Source organism: Lytechinus pictus, chromosome 12 (assembly GCF_037042905.1).
Source record: "Lytechinus pictus isolate F3 Inbred chromosome 12, Lp3.0, whole genome shotgun sequence".
NCBI lineage: Eukaryota > Metazoa > Echinodermata > Echinoidea > Temnopleuroida > Toxopneustidae > Lytechinus > Lytechinus pictus.
Genome location: NC_087256.1, coordinates 17,643,235 through 17,663,425, shown reverse-complemented (window position 1 = coordinate 17,663,425; position 20,191 = coordinate 17,643,235). Strand labels below are relative to the sequence as shown.

The following is a 20,191-nucleotide window of genomic DNA, read 5'->3' as shown; positions in this document are numbered from 1 at the left end:
ATATTTGAAGAAAGAAAGGTTATATAATGAGTGATTTTATATACAAACTTTACATTTCTCTTTGGGAAGACTGCCCCATGACAGAGTAGAAAATGACATTTATACAAGAGTTGGTATTCAAGGTATATGAAATAAACATGTATGACTACACTTTAAAACGAAGAGCAGTGACACTGCTAGTATATGCTCATAACGGGACTAAATAAAATGAGATATCTTATCTACAAGTTTACAATCACAGATGGGAATCTGCCCCATGGCAAAGTAGAAAATGGAATTTGTACAAAGAACATGAAATAAGCATACATGATTACATTTTAAAACAAAATAATCGACTAAAATGATAAAAAATGGAAGAGACAAACTAGAAAAGGTGATTTTACATACATAATTTACTTTTTTCTTTGGAAGATTTCCCCAAGGCAAAAAAAGATGACTTCATAACAGAATAAGGTAGTTACATGAAATAAACCTGTATTATTACACTTTATTACAAGAGAAAGAGAAACTAATAATTATCGGGAGAAAAATAACCATATGATGAATTATTTCCTATATAATTTTCTACGGCAACTACCCTGTGGCAAATAGAAGGGGGCTTTGTCTTAAAACAAAAAAAAAGAGTTGATGGATATACACAATGAATACACAATTGATGGTTTATTTTGTACCGCTACAATGACAAAAGAGAAGGGATTTCGGCAATAAAATATGATGTATACTGCTTCAATGTAGAAAGGTTATTTTGAAAATTCAAAAGTAGAAGAGAATAAAGCAGAAGATGATGAAGTAAAAAAAAAAAGGTGAAAAACTGAGAAAATACAGAGAAAAGTGGTATGCACTGAAAAGGGAGGGAAAAATTAGTAAGGGAATATGTGTTATTAACAGAAAAGGAAAATATGGAGACCAAAAGAAAGAGAAATTACGAAAGTGAAGGAGAAAGGAAAAGAAATTGAAAATGTAGGGAAAATGAACATGCAGAGAAAATAAGAAAATAAAATCAATTCAATCAAAGGTGAGTGTGACCTCCACATCCTCAGCCAAAGGGCAAGCAACATTGTTCATTACATTCCTACTTGTTTACAGATTCAGCCATAAATTTATGCCAAGTTATTTATTGTGGATTTCCTATCTCCTGTAATCTACAAGCTTGCTAGCGTGAAACACCTGTTCATGTAAGTTTCCTAGATGCCATCTGGTAAATTACCTTCAAGTATTTCCTGTGTAATGTACAAGCTATTAATCAAACAATGACCCCAGTACTTGGGTGACCTCATTTCTCTCCCCCTCTTAATTACCGTGTTTACACGTTGCATCGGCTCGCGGTTCAGAACCGCGAGCCGATGCAGAATCGGCTTTTTTGTTGCGTGTAAACGCGATAAACTTGCATTGGCTCTCGGTTCAGAATCGGCAACTTTGCACCACCAAAGTAGTAGGTTCAGAACCGCGAGCAGATGCAGAATCGGCTTTTTTACTAAGTGTAAACAGAAAGTCGATTCTGCATAAGCAATTGGCACGCATTTCATTTACTTTACCATTATGACGTACTTCAAAGCGCACGGATCCAGCGTTGTCTTTATTATGACGTATATTGTTGGTGTGTGTATCATCTCAGGTTTTTGCCGTGCGAGCCGATTTTGCACTGCGAGCTGTGACAGCGTGTAAACGCAGTGCAAGATAAACCAAAAGCCGATTTTGCATCGGCTTTTGGTTCTGAACCAAAAAGCCGATCACATGTAAACACAATGCCTTTTGTTACAACAATGCAAAACTAACACATTGAAATAAATGTTTTTGACTTCACAATCCGTAAGATGTGACTGGACTTACTGTTAGCGCTCTGTTAGGCTAACAACGTTTCTGTGCGGCTGGCGGCAGGTGTGTAGCTAAATGTATGTCAGAGCATGAATCATCTTTTTATTCAGCATACTTGAAGCCCCCCCCTTCCTGGTTAGAAATAACTATAAATACAGCATTCATATCAGAATGGTATATATGCCAATGTCAAAATGAGTGGGTAATCTTAAATCATCAAACTCTACCAATGCTTTCACTATATGCATCTAACTTCAATTTCTACTGACAAACATGTATAAGCTGAAATTTTGACAGCTAGCACTTGGGTTTTCCTTAGAAGAATTGCGTCAGGTTATCTGCCTCACAATTTACACTTCTAAAGCGATTGCACTGGGAAAGGTAAATCCAAATTGTGGAATACCGGTAAGTGAATAATTCCCTCATCTTAAAAACATATCTGAACACATTAATACTGGATTCATGAAATGATTATTTTTACCTGGAATGTTACATCTGGTAAGAAATATCTGTTTCTGTGTTATTTAAATATTTTTTTCACAAATACATATCATTGTGAACATAAGGAATCCCTGAAAGCTGGAATGAGACAATTCTTTATCTGCCGAAAGAGATGTGTTAGTGTGTGGAGGTATATATATATGGCAAATCATATGTTTTATATGATCAATTTATCTTATTTTCTAAATTCATTCATATAATTTTGAACATGAGTACAAGGAATCCCAGGAAGTGGGACTGACAAAAAGCAAATTTTCTTTTTGCCAATGCTGCATATTAATATGTTCACAGAAAAAAAAAAGTTTGGTGTATTGGGGGTTAGGTAAGGGTGGGAGTGGGAATATGCTCTAGTACTAGTAATTGGTATCCCCCCTATATTTTCAAGGAGTATTATTCCTTCTTTTTGTGTATGGGTCAAAGGTGGTTTTTATGCTGGTGATATGAAAAAGGGGAAGACGTAGGGGCTCCAGCCTGTTTCTTCCTCCCATCCTACTTCCTAGATAGAGCACTTTTCCTTTTCTTGGCAGCCGGTTCTTGTTGGTTCTCCTTGTCTCCCTCTTCTTCCCCTTCTCCGTCTCCTACCTCCATTACTTCTTCTCCATCATCATCATCCTGTGCGAGCACATCAGACTCAGACATATCCTGTATTAGATGGATTAAATGGGGAGTTTCCGACATTAAACAGGGACCAATGAAACAGACACATATAATCACACATCTTTATTTTGTCTTGTTCCTTCCCTCTCACTTCTCCATCTCCCTCTAATCCCCCTATTCTCCCTTTCTTCCCCACTGCCACCGCTTGTCCTTGTCCTCATCCTTTTCTTTCTTCTACTCACTATCATCTCTAACCAAGTGCAGATCTAGCCAGATAAGGCACAATACCATTTCTAGGACCACATTGTTTTTGCACAATAGTCGGCCCCTCTACTCTAAATTGTGGTGTTTAATCCGGCTAGGTCTGTGCCTGTATTTAAACCTCCCCCTTCTTCTTCTCCTCCTCCTTCTTCTACTCACTTTTCCTTCTAGCTATAACCTCTATCATCCTCCTCCTGCTCCTCCCTCATCCTTGTCATTCGTATTCCTCTCCTCCTCCTTATTCTCATTCTTCCCCTCACTATAGACCCTATTCCCATCAGTCATTCCCAATTCTCCTTACTTCATCTGATCCTGATGCTTGCTCTGCTAAGTTTGCCTGAACCACGGCTGTGTTGATGCGAAAATCACGAGATGTGCTCAGCTTGAAGTCAGCAAGCAAGTTCACCTACAAAACAATAGAAATGATTATTGTTAGAATTCAATTTCAGTTTATCTTTTTTTCTTCATACAATGGAATAAAACATTTTCAAATTGTTAAAACTATTATATAAATCATCATACATGTATATCATCATCATCATCATCATCATCATCATCATCATCATCATCATCATCATCACCACCACCACCACCACCATCATCATTACCAACAACACAATCATCATCTTCAACATCACCATCATCATCATCATCAACATCATCATCATCATCATCACCACCACAAACATCATCACCAACACCACCACCACCATCATCATCATCACCAACACCACCACCATCATCATCATCATCACCACCATCACCACCACCACAATCAATATCTTCACCACCATCACCATTATACTATCTCTTCTCATCTCCTAACCTTGGTTTTCTTGGAGAGTTTGATCAGGAAGCTCTCGTACTGTTCGATGGCGAATATAAGATTCGGGATGGGTCTCGTCTCTCTCATCACGACCCTAGCCTTGCCTGCCGTCACCGCTGCTGCCACCAGGCCCTTGTCACCCTTCTTCTTATCCTTCCCTTTACTTGCCTTCCCCCCAGTTGTGAGGTTACTCAGCTTCTCTGTCTGTGTTTGCTGTGATAAGAATATAAAACATTATAATGAATGAATTATCTGCTATACGTATAATGCTGATATTTATTTTAGGGTAGAAAGAAATAGTTATTTTTAAAGGCTTTTCTTTTTTCACATTGGGTTGATTGTTAATCAATCTATTCCACCCAGGTTTAAATGGGTACCCAGTAGGATGCCAAGGTGAGTGCAATATGACTATGCAAGCAAGGATGATGGATCCAATAATTGGTATAACAATATACATGTAAAGTGAAGAGACATCATCCTGATGTATAAAACACTGTAAAAGTGGAATATCACAATTATCAATTTTATTCTAAATATGCGTATCTGGATTTTTTCAATTTAAAAATTATATATAAAGAAACAAGGGCAGATGTTCCCAAGACCAATGCATGTTGTTGTGTACAAAATAAACAAATCATGTCCTATAAAAAGTAAATAACAGATTAAATGATACATTGTCAACTTTTGTACATGTGGCCAGCCGTTTTCTTTTTCAATCGGACTTCTTGATATAAAGCATTCCATTAATTATATCAAGAATTGCATTTTGATAACAAAAAATATCAGGAAATTAAATCGTTCATATGACTAAACCATTTGTGTTGTTAACATAAGGCCATTCTTAATATTGAAAAATATAATTAAGAAAACAGCTTGCCAAAGCCTATGTATGTCAGCATATGCTGGCTATAATGTGTGACAGCACCTTTATAAATCGTATGGTAAGCTTACCTGTACATATGTGATAAGTCCATAGACCGGTTGAGTGAGATGGGTACCAGTGAGTTTGACAAGCTTCTCAAACCGACCTGATATCTGATATGATTTCTGGGCATACATGGCAAGATACTGGAAGAGAAAATAAAGTCAAAATTAGTTTGATCAACTCTGGAATGTTGATGACATTGATTCCTATCAATTGCAAATAGGCTTCTTGCAAACCCCAATATAGTAGACCGGCCAAAAGTAAAAAAGTGCTCTAGATAAGGATTCGACGGCAAAATTTGTTAATGCTTGGCATTCCAGCTAAAAGTCTTGCAAAAATACCCAGGAATAGCGTACGGCCGGATGCCAAGCGCAATTTTGCGTGAAAGTGTCATTTTTAGCGTAAAAACTGAAAGAATGTCGAAAATCACGCATTTTGATATTTTGACGAATTATCATCATTTTTTTGATTATCTTTGATATAAAATTATTTTTATTCAGAGTTTCAAATTATAAGTCTCATAAATATGGATTTCAAATTTGAATATTACACACATACATATGGCACAGGGAAACATAAAACCGCGATTTCCTCAAAATAAAAGTTTGTGAAAACTATCAATAGTTTGAAGTTTTTTCACGCAGCTTAAATTCTTCGATTTAACGGCGTTTATCCATCAGATGTATAGTAAATGACCTAATGTCACAAATATTTAAAGAGTTTTCAAGTAAGATGGAAGATATCTCACGTTATGTTATCCGAAAGGAGACAATGTGCATTTTACCAGGTGCGCATTTTGAAAGAAAAATTGAAAGTACCGTACATTATGTACATAATTACATGTATAAGTACACACTAAAGCGAATTTTTAATTACATGTATAAGTGCATTCTAAAGCGAGTTTTTAATTGGATAGCACAATTTGTCAATTCTTTGCATCCCATCTAAAAGTCTTGCGGAAATCCTGAGGAATAACGTACGGGCGGATGCCAGGTGCACTTTTGCGTGAAAGTATCTTTTTTTGCGTAAAATTTGAAAGACTGTTGAAAATTACGCATTTTGATATTTTGACGGATTATCATCATATTTTTGGTTATCTTTGATATGGAATTATTTTTATTCAGAGTTTTAAATTATAAGTCTAGTAAATATGCATTTCAATTTGGAATATTAAACACACATATATGGCAATATGAAATAATAGTTTGTGAAAACTATCAATAGTATACTGTTTGTGTTCCGCATCTCAATTTCGTCAATTTTAGCGCTAACCGAATAAATACATAATAATTGTTGTCATGGCACATATAGTGAAAACAAATGTTGAAATAAGATGCAAGATATATCATTTTATGTTATATATGCGAAAGATAACAATGTACATAAAATACAAACAGCGCACAATATATTACATCTATATTGCACATACTAATATTAATCAGTGCGATACTCGTCATGATATTATATAGGATTATGTTTACTTTTGTAGAGTTCGATCTTCGTGCTATTTCCGCGAATTAATTGGTGCTGAACGTAAATCTATCTGTGGCGATATTCATAAATAGGTCTGATATTTAATTTGCCGTTACCATGGTAACATTAATTTTGTAGGAATATCTATATCCAAAATCACAGAAACAGTAGCGTACCTAGGATTTTCCACAGGGGGGGGGGGGGGCAAAACCGTCGGCCAAAAAAAATTGACAAGCAAAAGAAAAAAGAGCTTCAAGCTCGTCGGGGGGGGGGGGGCAGACTGCCCCCTCTGCCCCCCCCCCCGTAGGTACGCTAGTGCATAGAAAATATACATGTATGAATAAAACGATCGAATTAGCATTTTTAAACTACTCAGTCAATCTACATTTTACTTCAATTATTGGATTATCAAAGTCTAAAAAAATATAGCCGTTGCCACGGCAATACTTATTTTTTGTCTCGCCTGCATGCATAGCAGAGCAGGACTAAAGGAGCCACTTTTCCGGCGGAGGCGAAGGTAGTTTTGATATAACAGCGTCATACAGTGGCGTACCGTGGGTCACGTCATTGGGGGGGCACCAGCAAAAATTTTGAGTCGCTCAGTGAGCGCGCAAAGCGCGCTCAATTACCAGGTATAGGCCTATTGACCTTATATAGAGACATTTTAAGGACTGTGCCATTAAACGGATATGTAATGTATCTCACTGATCAAATGATGCGAGCGCGAAGCGCGAGCTGAAAATTTTTGAAATTCATATCTAAAAAGGGTAAAAATAAGCTATTAAATAAAAATAAAAAAATACGTATCTGTCTCGCTAAACAAACAATGCGAGCGCGAAGCGCGAGCTGAAATTTTTGTTTTTATTGACCCCAAACAGAGACAGTTTAAGGACTATTTTTTAGAAATCAAATAAGAGAATACATATCTCACCATACTCATCTAATTTGAGTGCCAAGCGCTTGCTGATTTTGTTAGAAAACATGAAACACCTTTTGTAGTCATTGTAATCATGATTAAAATACGCATCTCACTAATCAGATATTGCGAGCGCGAAGCGCGAGCTAAAAAATTTAGGAAATTCAGACCTGAAGAGAAGCATTCTAAGGCTTGTTTGTAGGAATTTACGAAGTCCATACGTACTTCACGTACAAAATGATGCGAGCGCGAAGCGCGAGCTGAAAATTTTGTATATATTGACCCCAAACAGGGACATTTTAAGGACTATTTCTTTTTTTGAATCCATTAAGAGTATACATATCTCACCATAGTCATCCAATGCGAGTGCCAAGCGATTGCTGATTTTGTTAGAATCACATTCAAACACATGAAGAGCTTTTTGTAGTCATAGTAATCATGATTATCATACGCATCTCAGTAGCGCAAAGTGCGAGCTGAAAATATAGGAAATTCAGATCTGAAGAGGGGCATTCTAATGCTTGTTTGTAGGAATCTACTATGACCATACGTATTTCACTAAACAAATGATGCGAGCGCGAAGCGCGAGCTGAAAATTTTTGATATTTACATTAGAAAAAGAAACATTTTAAGGACCGATTTCAGGAATTCATGAAGAGCAGACAAATCTCATCAATCCACTAATTCGAACGTAAGCACGAACACGAACAAGGATTTTTTTTATATACAGACCTTAAAATGGGGCTATCACTTTAAGTAGTCATGAAAAGAAGCATATGTCACTACATAAAACAATAATAACTCGAAGTGCGATGATATATATTTGGTGCATATTGACTTGAAAACAGGACGTTTTGGTACAACATGATTGTACATGTATATCTCGTTAAACAGACAATGCTAGTACCAGGAATAATGAACAAATAGGACCTGAGCACATTATGTTTCATAAAGTTATGAAAAAAAAATAATTCTTATGTAATATAACACAACATATAATATAATATAACATTATAATGTACAATAAATTCTTCTTTCCCACTACGTTTCTTTCTTCTCCCTCTTTTTCTCCCTTTTCTCCCGTTTTTTTTTTTTTTTTTTTTGCCAGCCGATTGGGGGGGGGGGGCACGTGCCCCCCATGCCCCCCCGTAGTTACGCCACTGGCGTCATATCAACCTTGAAATCTTAACCAAGGTTACGTTTTCGAAATTTCGTTATAACTTTGAACGTATAGAAAAAAATTAATGACACTTATAACAGTATTCAGGTATTACTGATCGTCTTGCACAAGTTTTAGATCACATGATTAAGGTCAAAGGTCATTTAGAGTCACTGAACTTTGGCCATATGGGGGTATTTTTTCTTAATGTCATCATAAATTTTGAATTTTATTGATCCAGTTCATGATTAAACTTGAATATAAGGGTATTAAAGTATCATGGATCATTTTGCACAAATTTCAGTTCACATGATCAAGGTTATACGTCATTTAGGTTCGATGAGCTTATTATTTTATTATCACATGAATGGCGCTTTTGTGAATAATTATTAGTTTCAGTTGTTTCCAATGTTCTGCTGCTATAATTATTATGTGAAAATATGAATAATAAATGTTATTTGGTCTTTTGCATTGCAAGTTATAATTTTCATTAAATTCATTTTGCTTCATTACAGTTTTCGCGTTTGCTACTATCATAGGTCCATGCTGTTATATGTCGTTGTCTAAGACGGGGGCCGGACAGCCCGACCCTGGGCAGCCCTGGACATACATGTATGTATTGCCAATGCCAATTTGGGAAATGCAATCTATATATTACAATATCTGCGCTGGACGCTGGTCATTAGCCTTTATATTTGTTTGTCATAATGGTCGTGCGACTGCATTTCCCAACATGGCAATACATGTGATGAAATGAGCTTTAAGAATTAAAATGTGAACTTAAAGAACCTACTCTTTTAGTATTTCAAACATCATTCTCCACAGATGAAAACTCTTAGCTCATGCAAATGGTTATTGACCGATCTATTTTAATTTCTGGTCTAATGAACTGTTTAATTAACTGATCAAAGAGACCGCAGTTGCATGAAACAACGCCTTCTACATTCTAAAATTGGGAAAATGAGCTACGGACACTGACAGAAGCCTTTTGATAGAAGATGCATGGAAGTGAGGGGGAGGGGAAACTTGCCCCCCCCCAAAAAAAAAAAAAAAAAATCAAGAAAAGGCATGAAACAACAGAAGCAAAATAATAGAAAGCTTGTTGAGGAGGGGGTCGTTTAGTTATTTATTTATTTATTTATTATTTTATTATTTCATTTATATATTTATACATATTTATTTATTTATTATAACCTCAATTGAATGTAAATATTGTAATTTTAAACATTTTTTTAAATTAATAAACACAAATTCTTCCCTAAATCAAGGCTTTTGCTTAAAAGACTTGGTCAGTCAGCTCACTCACCAGCAGCGTAGCTAGGATTTTGTCAGCAGAGGAGCACGGGGGCGGGGCTTGGTATTTTGCAGGGGGTACCAAAATAGATTGATTCATCAAGTATTTATTATTAAGTACATATTAGCTTTATTCTCACAAGCACGATTAAGTATCTGACAAGGCCCATTTGAATAATGCGAGCGCGAAGCGCAAGCATTGTTATAATATGCCATGAAATTTAGAGCTGAAAGTTAGAAAGTTACACAATTCGTAAGAGTAATCATGAACATTATTGTAATGTTAAAAATTTCAGAAATTTGTAATATTCTGACGTGAAAAAGGAGCATTTAATACATATTTTTAAAAAATGATATATAGGCTATTGATGCAAGCGCGAAACGCAATCTGATTTTTATATTCCAATCCGTAAACTGGACATTTTGATGACGTTTTGAAATAAAGAATGTTATGTATCTGTTTTTAAAAAAATCCAGCACAAGCCGAGCTGGCTTTTTTTTAAAATTAGAAACGAAACATTCTAAGGCGCGATAGCTCAAGCGGTAGTGAGGGGGTTTCGGATTCCGGTGGCCTGGGTTCGATTCCCACTTGGCGCGCTAGTGCCAAGTAAGGCATTTAAATGGTAGTAAGGCATTTTAATCCTATAGGTACCTCGGAGAGTACCTTAAGCCATCGGTCATCTGGTTGCTTGCTTAGAAGCATTCACGCTTTCTTAGCAAATGAGGTAAAACAAAAATCGTCAAATCATGAACAATGATCAGTATTTAATTATAGCATTTGATGCGAGCGCGAAGCGTGAACTGAAAATGTCGAATTAAACGAAGGATTTCAAACATGTTTTTAATGTAGAAAAAGATGAATATCTTACTTAACAAAAACGTTAGCGCAAAAGCGCGAGCTAAAATTGAGAGAGACTAAGAGCTAAAGATTGGACATACAGTATTCACATTTATTTAATAATGGATTGGATGCGACTGGATTCTGAGAAGTTGACACTTCAAGCAAGGTTTTTTTTAAAGGTGTCACGCGCGTAAAACATTCCCCATAGACTTGTGTGTTAAAACGGCACTAAAGAAAAATTCATAAAAAATAAATGTGAAATTAGAGGGTCAAATGTTTACTACCTTTGGATAGGATATATATCTGACATTCCATATCTGACCAGAGAAGGGTATTGTAGCCAGCTCATTTTAAAAATAAATCGCCATTTATGAAGATAACTATGATGGGATCAGATTCATCAAGTTGAACTGAAACAGTAAAATAGCCCCAATTCTTCCGCCAGTCAAAAAATAGTTCCAAATCATCGATATATCTTCCCAATTTGGGCAAAGGAAGTTCAGTAGTTACCATTTCTAGAATCAGTGTTAGATTTTGAATCATATTCATACACTTTGGCCAATCAGCAATATCAAATTAAAAAAAATCGAATGGGTTGGGTCCAACGAATATCTTTAGCCCTCCTGATGTAATTAGGCTCGTGGCACCTTAAACAGATAGCAAGTTGTTTATCTCATATATTAATGCCAGCGCGAAGCTCGAGTCGAAAATTTATTTGCCATCTTTTTGTAATCCCGTGTAGGGTGCCTATCTCGCTAAACCACAATAAAATATACACTCGAATCGCGAGCAGAATACTTTGGGTATATTACAGCGGCGTACCCAGGATTTTCCAAGGGGGGGGCATTTTTTTTTGGAGGATATTTTGTCAGCGAAAAAAAATTACAAGCAAAAAAAAAAGGTTTTCAACCACAAACAAAGGATTTTGTACCAGAAAAAAAATCGTCAGGGGGGGGGGGGGCAGGGGTACGTCCCCTGCATGAGTTGTGACTCGTCGGGGGGGGGGGGGGGGCAGTCTGCCTCCCCTTTATGCTAGTGTATTATTATCTTGAAAACGGGATACTTTCAGCTTCATGTAATCCTTTCGGACATTACACATGACCTTAGGCAGCGGGGGGAGGGGGGGGGGGGGAGGGGAGAGGCAGTTGCGGCCAGAAATTTTGTTACTCGTTTTAAGTATGTACTTATTCATGTAATTATGTTAATAATTTACGGTATCTTCAATTTTACATTCAAAATGCCCCCCCCCCCCCTCCCCGCTAAATTTTGCATGCCCCCTTTCGGAAAATATTTCTTCCATCTTACTTGAAAATTCTTTTAATGTTTGTGACATTAGAAACGATCGATATTCAATAGATGAACCAATTTAAATCGAAGAATTTAAGTTGTAAAAAAATTAGAACTATTGATAATGTTAACAAACTTCTATTTTGAGTAAATCACGATTTTTTATGTCATATTGCCATATAATGTGTGTGTAATATTCCAAATTGAAATGCATATTTAGTAGACTTATAATTTGAAACTCTGAATAAAAATAATTCCATATCAAAGATAATCACAAATATGATGATAATCCGTCAACATATCAAAATGCGTGATTTTCGACAGTCTTTCAGATTTCACGCTAAAAATGATACTTTCACGCAAAAGTGCACTTGGCATCCGCCCGTACGTTATTCCTCAGTATTTCCGCAAGAATTTGAGCTGGGATGCAAAGAATTGACAAATTGTGCTATTCAATTAAAAACTCGCTTTAGTGTGTACTTATACATGTAATTATGTACATAATGTACGGTATTTTCTATTTTTCTTTCAAAATGCGCACCTGGTAAAATGCACATTGTCTCCTTTCGGATAACATAAAATGAGATATATTCCATCTTACTTGAAAATTATTTTAATATTTGTGGCATTAGGACATTTACTATACATTCGATTGAGAAATGCATTTAAATCGAAGAATTTAAAGACCCTGACCGGTGTAAAAACAGTCATATATCAAAATAAAGGTAATGATTCATACAATACAAATATACCAAAAATATTACATATATATCCTTCCATTTCTGACAAATATTAAATAAAAATCAAAGAAACTGCTCCTCCAAAGTACGCTTCGATTGAGCACCCCCACGTCGCCTGGAAATGATGACGTCACGTTGTGTCAGGAGGGTTGTGATTCCATAGGTTTGTGTACAAAAGCATTGGGTATTTTCTTCCATTTCCATGTTATGAATCCATTTTTTTTTTTCGTTTTCAGATGAAAATGGCACTCAAAATTATTCACTGTTCAAATTGTTGTAAACCTACAACTATTCACTACCTTTTTTGTGATTTCTTTGTTTGGCTCTTATTGGGCCTAAATTGCTATGTCAGGAAAAGTTGTTATACATAATCTAAATGCAGATAGAATTGAAATCTGCGCCAAATAAGCAGGAAATAAAATATGGCAAAAACTAGTTCAAAACTGTAGATTTCATAAATTCAAGCTTGTGGGTAAAAATATATGAGATATCCCTCTGTGATAGAAGTGAAGAGAATGAAATAAGTTATCTGGAAAGCAAAAAATCACCCAGTTTTTCTGTGTACAAACCTATGGAATCACGACGCTTCTTACACAACGTGACGTCACGGTCTCGAGGCAGGTGAAAAGCATAATAAAGCCTATTTTCTAAGCGGGGTTCGAAGCCCGATAATTGGAATATTCACAAGCAAAATACTCAGCTGGGAAGCGGTGAAAATGCATAAAGCATACCTTGCTGTATTTAGTAGCTTATAAGCTTTCGATTGGTATATAATTTATCAATTTCATTTTCGGGTCCGGTCTGGATCTTTAAGTTGCGTAAAAAACTTTAAACTATTTATAGTTTTCACAAACTTTTATTTTGAGGAAATCGCGGTTTTATGTTTCCCTGTGCCATATGTGTGTGTGGAATATTCAAATTTGAAATCCATATTTATGAGACTTATAATTTGAAACTCTTAATAAAAATAATTGCATATGAAAGATAATCAAAAATATTAAAATAATTCGTCAAAATATCAAAATGCGTGATTTTCGACATTCTTTCAGATTTTACGCTAAAAATGACACTTTCACGCAAAATTGCGCTTGGCATCCGGCCGTACGCTATTCCTGGGTATTTTAGCAAGACTATTAGCTGGGATGCCAAGCATTAGCAAGCATTAACAAATTTTGCCGTCCAAAGTATAAAAAATCGTTTTGGCCGGTCTACTATAAGCCCCAGTCACATATATACACGGATTCTCACGGATCAACACGGCAATGCCGGCATGATCCGGGGAGGTCCGGGATCGTTTTGCCCCGGATTGAGCGTTGATGACTGTAAACACGGTATCTACACGGCATCTTCACATGGATCTACACGGACCATGCCGGCAGAGCACGTCGTCAACACGGACCAACACGTCAGCGACACGGACCTACACGTAAGCTACACGGACCAACACGTGCAGCAACACGTCAGCTACACGGACCAACACGTCAGCAACACGGACCTACACGTCAGCAACACGGACCAACAGGAAAAACACCTTGAGAGAGAGACAGATTGAAAATATGTACAAGTGGAGAAGCCAGGAAAAAAATTATTTGTTAAAGTAGATATACACTTATCCCATCATGGCCACTGGGTTTTAAGGATCGAACAATTTTCAACATTTCCTGAATATTTGTGATTTCTTTGTTTGGCTCTTATTGGGCCTAAATTGCTATGTCAGGAAAAGTTGTTATACATAATCTAAATGCAGATAGAATTGAAATCTGCGCCAAATAAGCAGGAAATAAAATATGGCAAAAACTAGTTCAAAACTGTAGATTTCATAAATTCAAGCTTGTGGGTAAAAATATATGAGATATCCCTCTGTGATAGAAGTGAAGAGAATGAAATGCGTTATCTGGAAAGCAAAAAATCACCCAGTTTTTCTGTGTACAAACCTATGGAATCACGACGCTTCTTACACAACGTGACGTCACGGTCTCGAGGCAGGTGAAAAGCACAATAAAGCCTATTTTCTAAGCGGGGTTCGAAGCCCGATAATTGGAATATTCACAAGCAAAATACTCAGCTGGGAAGCGGTGAAAATGCATAAAGCATACCTTGCTGTATTTAGTAGCTTATAAGCTTTCGATTGGTATATAATTTATCAATTTCATTTTCGGGTCCGGTCTGGATCTTTAAGTTGCGTAAAAAACTTTAAACTATTTATAGTTTTCACAAACTTTTATTTTGAGGAAATCGCGGTTTTATGTTTCCCTGTGCCATATGTGTGTGTGGAATATTCAAATTTGAAATCCATATTTATGAGACTTATAATTTGAAACTCTTAATAAAAATAATTGCATATGAAAGATAATCAAAAATATTAAAATAATTCGTCAAAATATCAAAATGCGTGATTTTCGACATTCTTTCAGATTTTACGCTAAAAATGACACTTTCACGCAAAATTGCGCTTGGCATCCGGCCGTACGCTATTCCTGGGTATTTTAGCAAGACTATTAGCTGGGATGCCAAGCATTAGCAAGCATTAACAAATTTTGCCGTCCAAAGTATAAAAAATCGTTTTGGCCGGTCTACTAATAGGTTGGTGAGGGTGATCCCCTTCAGCAAGCACCTCATAAGTCATAAGTTGTATCATGAACTGCATATAAAACACAAATAATCTATTTATATGCTTTTTTATCTGTAACTCTTCAGTTATACTATCAAATGCAATTACATGTTATAATTTTGTATTATATTTTTCTTTTGGAAATGAATGAAAAGAAATTTGAACTTGACTTTGAATAAGTGTTAACTAACAAATTTACAAAGCAGAATTTTGAATGAATAAGAAATTGATCTTGAATTTGAATAAGTGTTGACTCACAAATTTACAGAGCAGAGTTAGCACTCCATAGACCCTGTTGAGTGACTTGAGTAGGGTATCGATACAAGGACCTGCGGGAAGGGAGGTCTGTACCAGCTCGTGGAAGCCAGTAACCAACATACCAAGCTGATTACATATTGCCTTCTCTGTATCTTCACGCTGTGTGGATAGCTGATTCACTGCATCTGTGGCAAGGCAATGGAACAGTCTTTATCATTTATTTAGCACATACTTATATCCACAAATAAGAAATGAACATACAAAATAGGTGTAATGATTTTTGGGTGTGTGACAGAAAAAAGTCATACCCAAAATTGCTCCAAAACGTGATTTTGTGTACAAAGTCAATGTAAAATTACTTTTCTCACATTATTCATAAAGATATGATTATTTTTATTTTTATCAGCTGTGAATTAAAGCAAAAAGTATGATTTATGCATAAATTAGCATAATTAATTCATGATGATTTCGGAAATTTAACCATACAGCCTTGTAGATTACATCCAACAAATATTATCATGCCAATTTTCACTGCATTAGTGCGATCGAAGGCAGAGATCTGAAGGGGGGTTAATTCCCACCCCCCCCCCCCCCCCCCCCCCCCCGGTCATAGAACACCCAAAAAAGCCTGGTCTGGTTAGGGATAAATTAAAAATTCTCCAAATGAACTCTCTAAGAAATGTCAACAATGCATGAGGTTCACTGGTCAATGTATTTCAAATAGCCTCCCCATTATAACATTTGTACAAGTTGTTTAGTAAATTATTAAAAAAAACATTGAAAACCTATTCATTTTTCTTCTGATCTCCTCTTAAACTATCATTTGCACCTGGGAAGCAGAATTTCATTTTGCTTATTAATCTATATTTTCAAATACTTTGAGCATATCATTTTGGGAACGTGCAATATAAATGTATGTATCAGCAAACTGTCAACAATCTTACCAAGTACGTCTATCTGTGCAGCTTGGCTTTCAGCCCTTAGTCTCGCTACCAGCCAATCGGTATCATCTAAAACATGATCAGCTTGCTGCATCCAAAGTAGCTGTACAATCAAAAGAATCTACTTGATTAATTCCTTATAAACATGGCTTGATAAATAAAAACAGATACATAAATGGATGGCCAATACTGTCACAGCCTGGTAATTTGTACATATCCAATCGCCTATGCTGACCAGGGATGACATTTCAAAGCACTTTGTAACTCCTAGAAAAGTCGCTACTAGTACTAGTGGCTACAATACATCAACTATTATTATCACTAAATTGAATATATTCAATTGATACACATGGATGCAAAGGGTGATTTCAATTTCACCATTGATATCTGGTAAGCATTAAATGAAGAGTGGGATTTGACATTGAATACAGATAGAATTCACTTGGTGTTGAGCTATCAACAATATCATTACCTGTATTAGATATCTGCGCTGGTCATTTTCAAAACTGCATTACCCTTGTTTTAACGAACACTGGGAATGAATGGGATATTTGTATTTTAAGTTTTCTCTCTTTGTTTTTACATCTCTCCAGGACAATTTTTTTCACACATAGATATATGTTAAAACATCAACTTAAAAATATGGATTTCCTTACCAGAACTGTGGGTGTAGCTGTTTTGGAGTTGACGGCGGCATTGTGGGTTCGGTTCTCCACCTCAACTTCCTGCGGGAAAAACAAGAATACAAGGATAACTTTGAGAATCATTGATGAGAGGGTCTGAAATACACCGAGAACAAGATATTTTGTAAACGCACAATTGCATGTGTTCTAACATTGGCGAATTTTTTTCATGGTTTAACTATGTGCTAAAAATTAGGGGAAGCTGAAAATGTCAAAATTTTGTAATACTGTATGTTTCTAAAAGCCCTGCAAATCGTTCCGTGCAAAGTTTTCATGTGACTTATGGGTGACTATTTTTGCTACCGCTGGTTGTCTTCACTGACAGGATCTCGCATGCAGTTTCCCGCATAAGCAATCGCAAGTCAGATTTGTCAGCAGAACAGTTTTGAACATGCTAAAAATTTGTTTGCTGGTTAGTTGTGGGTGATGCCCACAACTCACTCACAAGGCATGCAGGAATGTGACATGGCCTTTATGTTCACTGCGCTCTACTCTCATGCTTCAATGGTGAAGAAAAAAAGAGGAAAAACTTTAGTTATTAGTTATTATTCCCAGACAGTTATGAATGATGTGGGCAATTTGCTGAAAAATTGAACCTCTCTTCTTGGAGATTAGTGTCCCCATTGGCTATCCATAGTTCAACCACAACTTTAGTGTAAGCATGAGTTTGAATTCAACCAGTGTTTAGAATGTAGGTCAGGAGTTGGCATGACGGATCTCTTGATGCTTACCGGATCAATGTCTCCGACTTGAGAGTGGATATCCTCTGCAATGTCTCTGAGAAGACTAACAGGACTTGTCATCTTGGATGTGAGGTTAAAGAGCATCGTCATGACAACCCGACAAAGACCGGTATCCTCTACATGACAGAGAGAGATAGAGAAAAATCATAATACACGATCCTGTTTTCAAATATTTCATTTGCATATTTAACTACAAACATTCTGATTTAACCCTATCCAGCATTACAAATTTTTTCGTGAAAAATGTTGAGGGGGGAGCTGTTTTTTTTCATGATAAATTTGTAACGCGAAAAGATCACACCGAACGTTTCATGACTTTTTTCCTTCAAATCTCGCGCAACTTTTAAGACCAAATTCGCGACGCAGGGTGCACGGTTCCGAAGTTACATTACATATTGTAAGTGGATGTCAGACCCAAAATTGCTCAAAAAGGCAATTTCATGGACAAATCCAATGCAAATTCTATATGTAGCCAAAATTCATAAATGTATCGTTATTTTTCTGATTGAAAGCAATAGATTTTATGCTATTTTAGTGATGCCGAAGATTTCCCTTGAAAAAAGAAAGAAAACATACAGTCGAAAAACAAAGAAATACATATTAGCATAATTAATCAATTAAAAGTAAATTTGAATAATTTTGGTACAATTGACAATTGAATTGTGGAGATTACGTCATGGGTGACACTCACCTATGCTGTTTTCTCGACACACCTTAGAGATCCATGACTGGACTTGAGTGAACTGAAAAATGAAGAAAATGAAAAGAGCCTTCAAACAACAACCCTATGCATCCGTATAAAAACAGGTAAACATTTCATCAACTTTTTGATTGGCTGAGAGTTAAAAGTGTCCGACTGTAACTACAACAATTAACAGATAGAACAGACTTATAAAAACGGATAAAGCATTCACAAGTCCATTGATGAAACGCTTACCTGAATCCATCACATTATTTTAGTGTATAGATGTCATATGAGCATCTCCATGATATGAATGGCATCCCTGTCGGTAGAAGAATCCTCTTCTCCTGTTAGTACATCTACTATACTAATATCTCACCTGTGTTCCTTGTGGGTTTAGATGTCTGATAAGCATTTCCATGATATGACAGAGATGGACGGCATCCTTAGTGGTGGAAGAAGAATCCTCTCCTCCTGTAAGTACATCTATCACCATCCTCTGAAAAAGGAAATATAATCAAATGAATCACAGAAACCACTCTTGAGTATAATAAAATTGTATAAGATTTGAAGAAAAAGAATATAAGGATGCACTTTTAACTAGATTAATGACTTAGTTGGGATTGCAATAAGTTCAGGGGCCCATCTTACATAGATACATTAAAATGAAAATTTAAATTCATCTAAATTTATGTAGTTTAACTCTTTGTGCGCTGGACCATGAACCCATCTGTACTGAATTATTTTCAGGGAGGGAAACAATGTATTGTTTGTTGAGTGTGAAATGCGAAGTTCGCACGGCACCGAGTGTGCATTGGTGCGAAGTACGCATGGAAAGGGTTAATAAGAGAGAGGAATTTCAGACCAACTTTTTATAAAACGGGCCCTGATCAGTTGAAAGTCAATTCTATATATTAAAATCAACCGTAAGTCTTGCAATCATAAATATTTCATTGATTGCTGGCATGTTTGTGCAACAAAGATTATTAATTGCCTTGTACGGTTGAGCCTGCTGACAACTTATACATGTGGTCAATCCATTCTTCAAGTCAAACTCATTCTTAGTCAAAGGTCAAAGGGGAGGACAGACCTGGAATTTCTTCATGTGCAGGTGTACCCTCTCCTGTATGTCCTGATCATCCACAGAGACTGGTTCATCGCCCCCATCTCCGTCCGTCAGGGGATCTACGTTGTGTAGGAAGTCCACCAGCTTATCGGGGTAGAAAGTGGTCACCACGCTCAATGCTGTGGACAGACCTTGAAGGCACAGGGGCATCACTGATTTGTTCTGAAAAATGGAGAAGAATAATCATCATCATAATAATATCAATAATTATAATAAGCATCTATAGTGCACCATCTATCTAAAAAAAAATGTTTTCCAAGGTGCACTATCATCAAGGATTTAGCCAGAACAGCCACTTCCATTGCCCAATGCATTCAATGAATAAATTCATGTTTGATATACTGATGTAGAATACATGAAAGGAGATTATGATATTTTCTCACCTTTTTGGTTCTATCCTCTGCTGTTATGAGGCATGATGAGAACTTTTCGTAAAGCACCCTGAAATTGAAGAAAGAAGATGTCTGTTTAAAGAATACTGTTTCAGCAGTTAATCTGAGTGACATGGTAACT

The 20,191-nt window shown here is 36.3% G+C and overlaps 1 protein-coding gene across 1 annotated transcript in view; it reads right to left on the bottom strand.

Annotated features, from left to right (window-relative positions):
* LOC129273621 (Fanconi anemia group I protein-like) overlaps positions 1-20,191 on the bottom strand; it is a 44,924-nt gene continuing 24,733 nt past the window's right edge. The window contains exons 22-33 of the mRNA XM_064107912.1: positions 20,062-20,119; positions 19,643-19,840; positions 18,932-19,051; positions 18,562-18,613; positions 17,859-17,986; positions 17,101-17,169; positions 16,448-16,547; positions 15,504-15,688; positions 4,952-5,068; positions 4,001-4,213; positions 3,476-3,580; positions 1-2,958 (exon numbers count right to left, since the gene is read on the bottom strand). Coding sequence (XP_063963982.1) covers positions 2,806-2,958; positions 3,476-3,580; positions 4,001-4,213; positions 4,952-5,068; positions 15,504-15,688; positions 16,448-16,547; positions 17,101-17,169; positions 17,859-17,986; positions 18,562-18,613; positions 18,932-19,051; positions 19,643-19,840; positions 20,062-20,119 — 1,498 coding nt within the window. The 3' untranslated portion in view covers positions 1-2,805. The remainder of the gene's footprint in view (positions 2,959-3,475; positions 3,581-4,000; positions 4,214-4,951; positions 5,069-15,503; positions 15,689-16,447; positions 16,548-17,100; positions 17,170-17,858; positions 17,987-18,561; positions 18,614-18,931; positions 19,052-19,642; positions 19,841-20,061; positions 20,120-20,191) is intronic.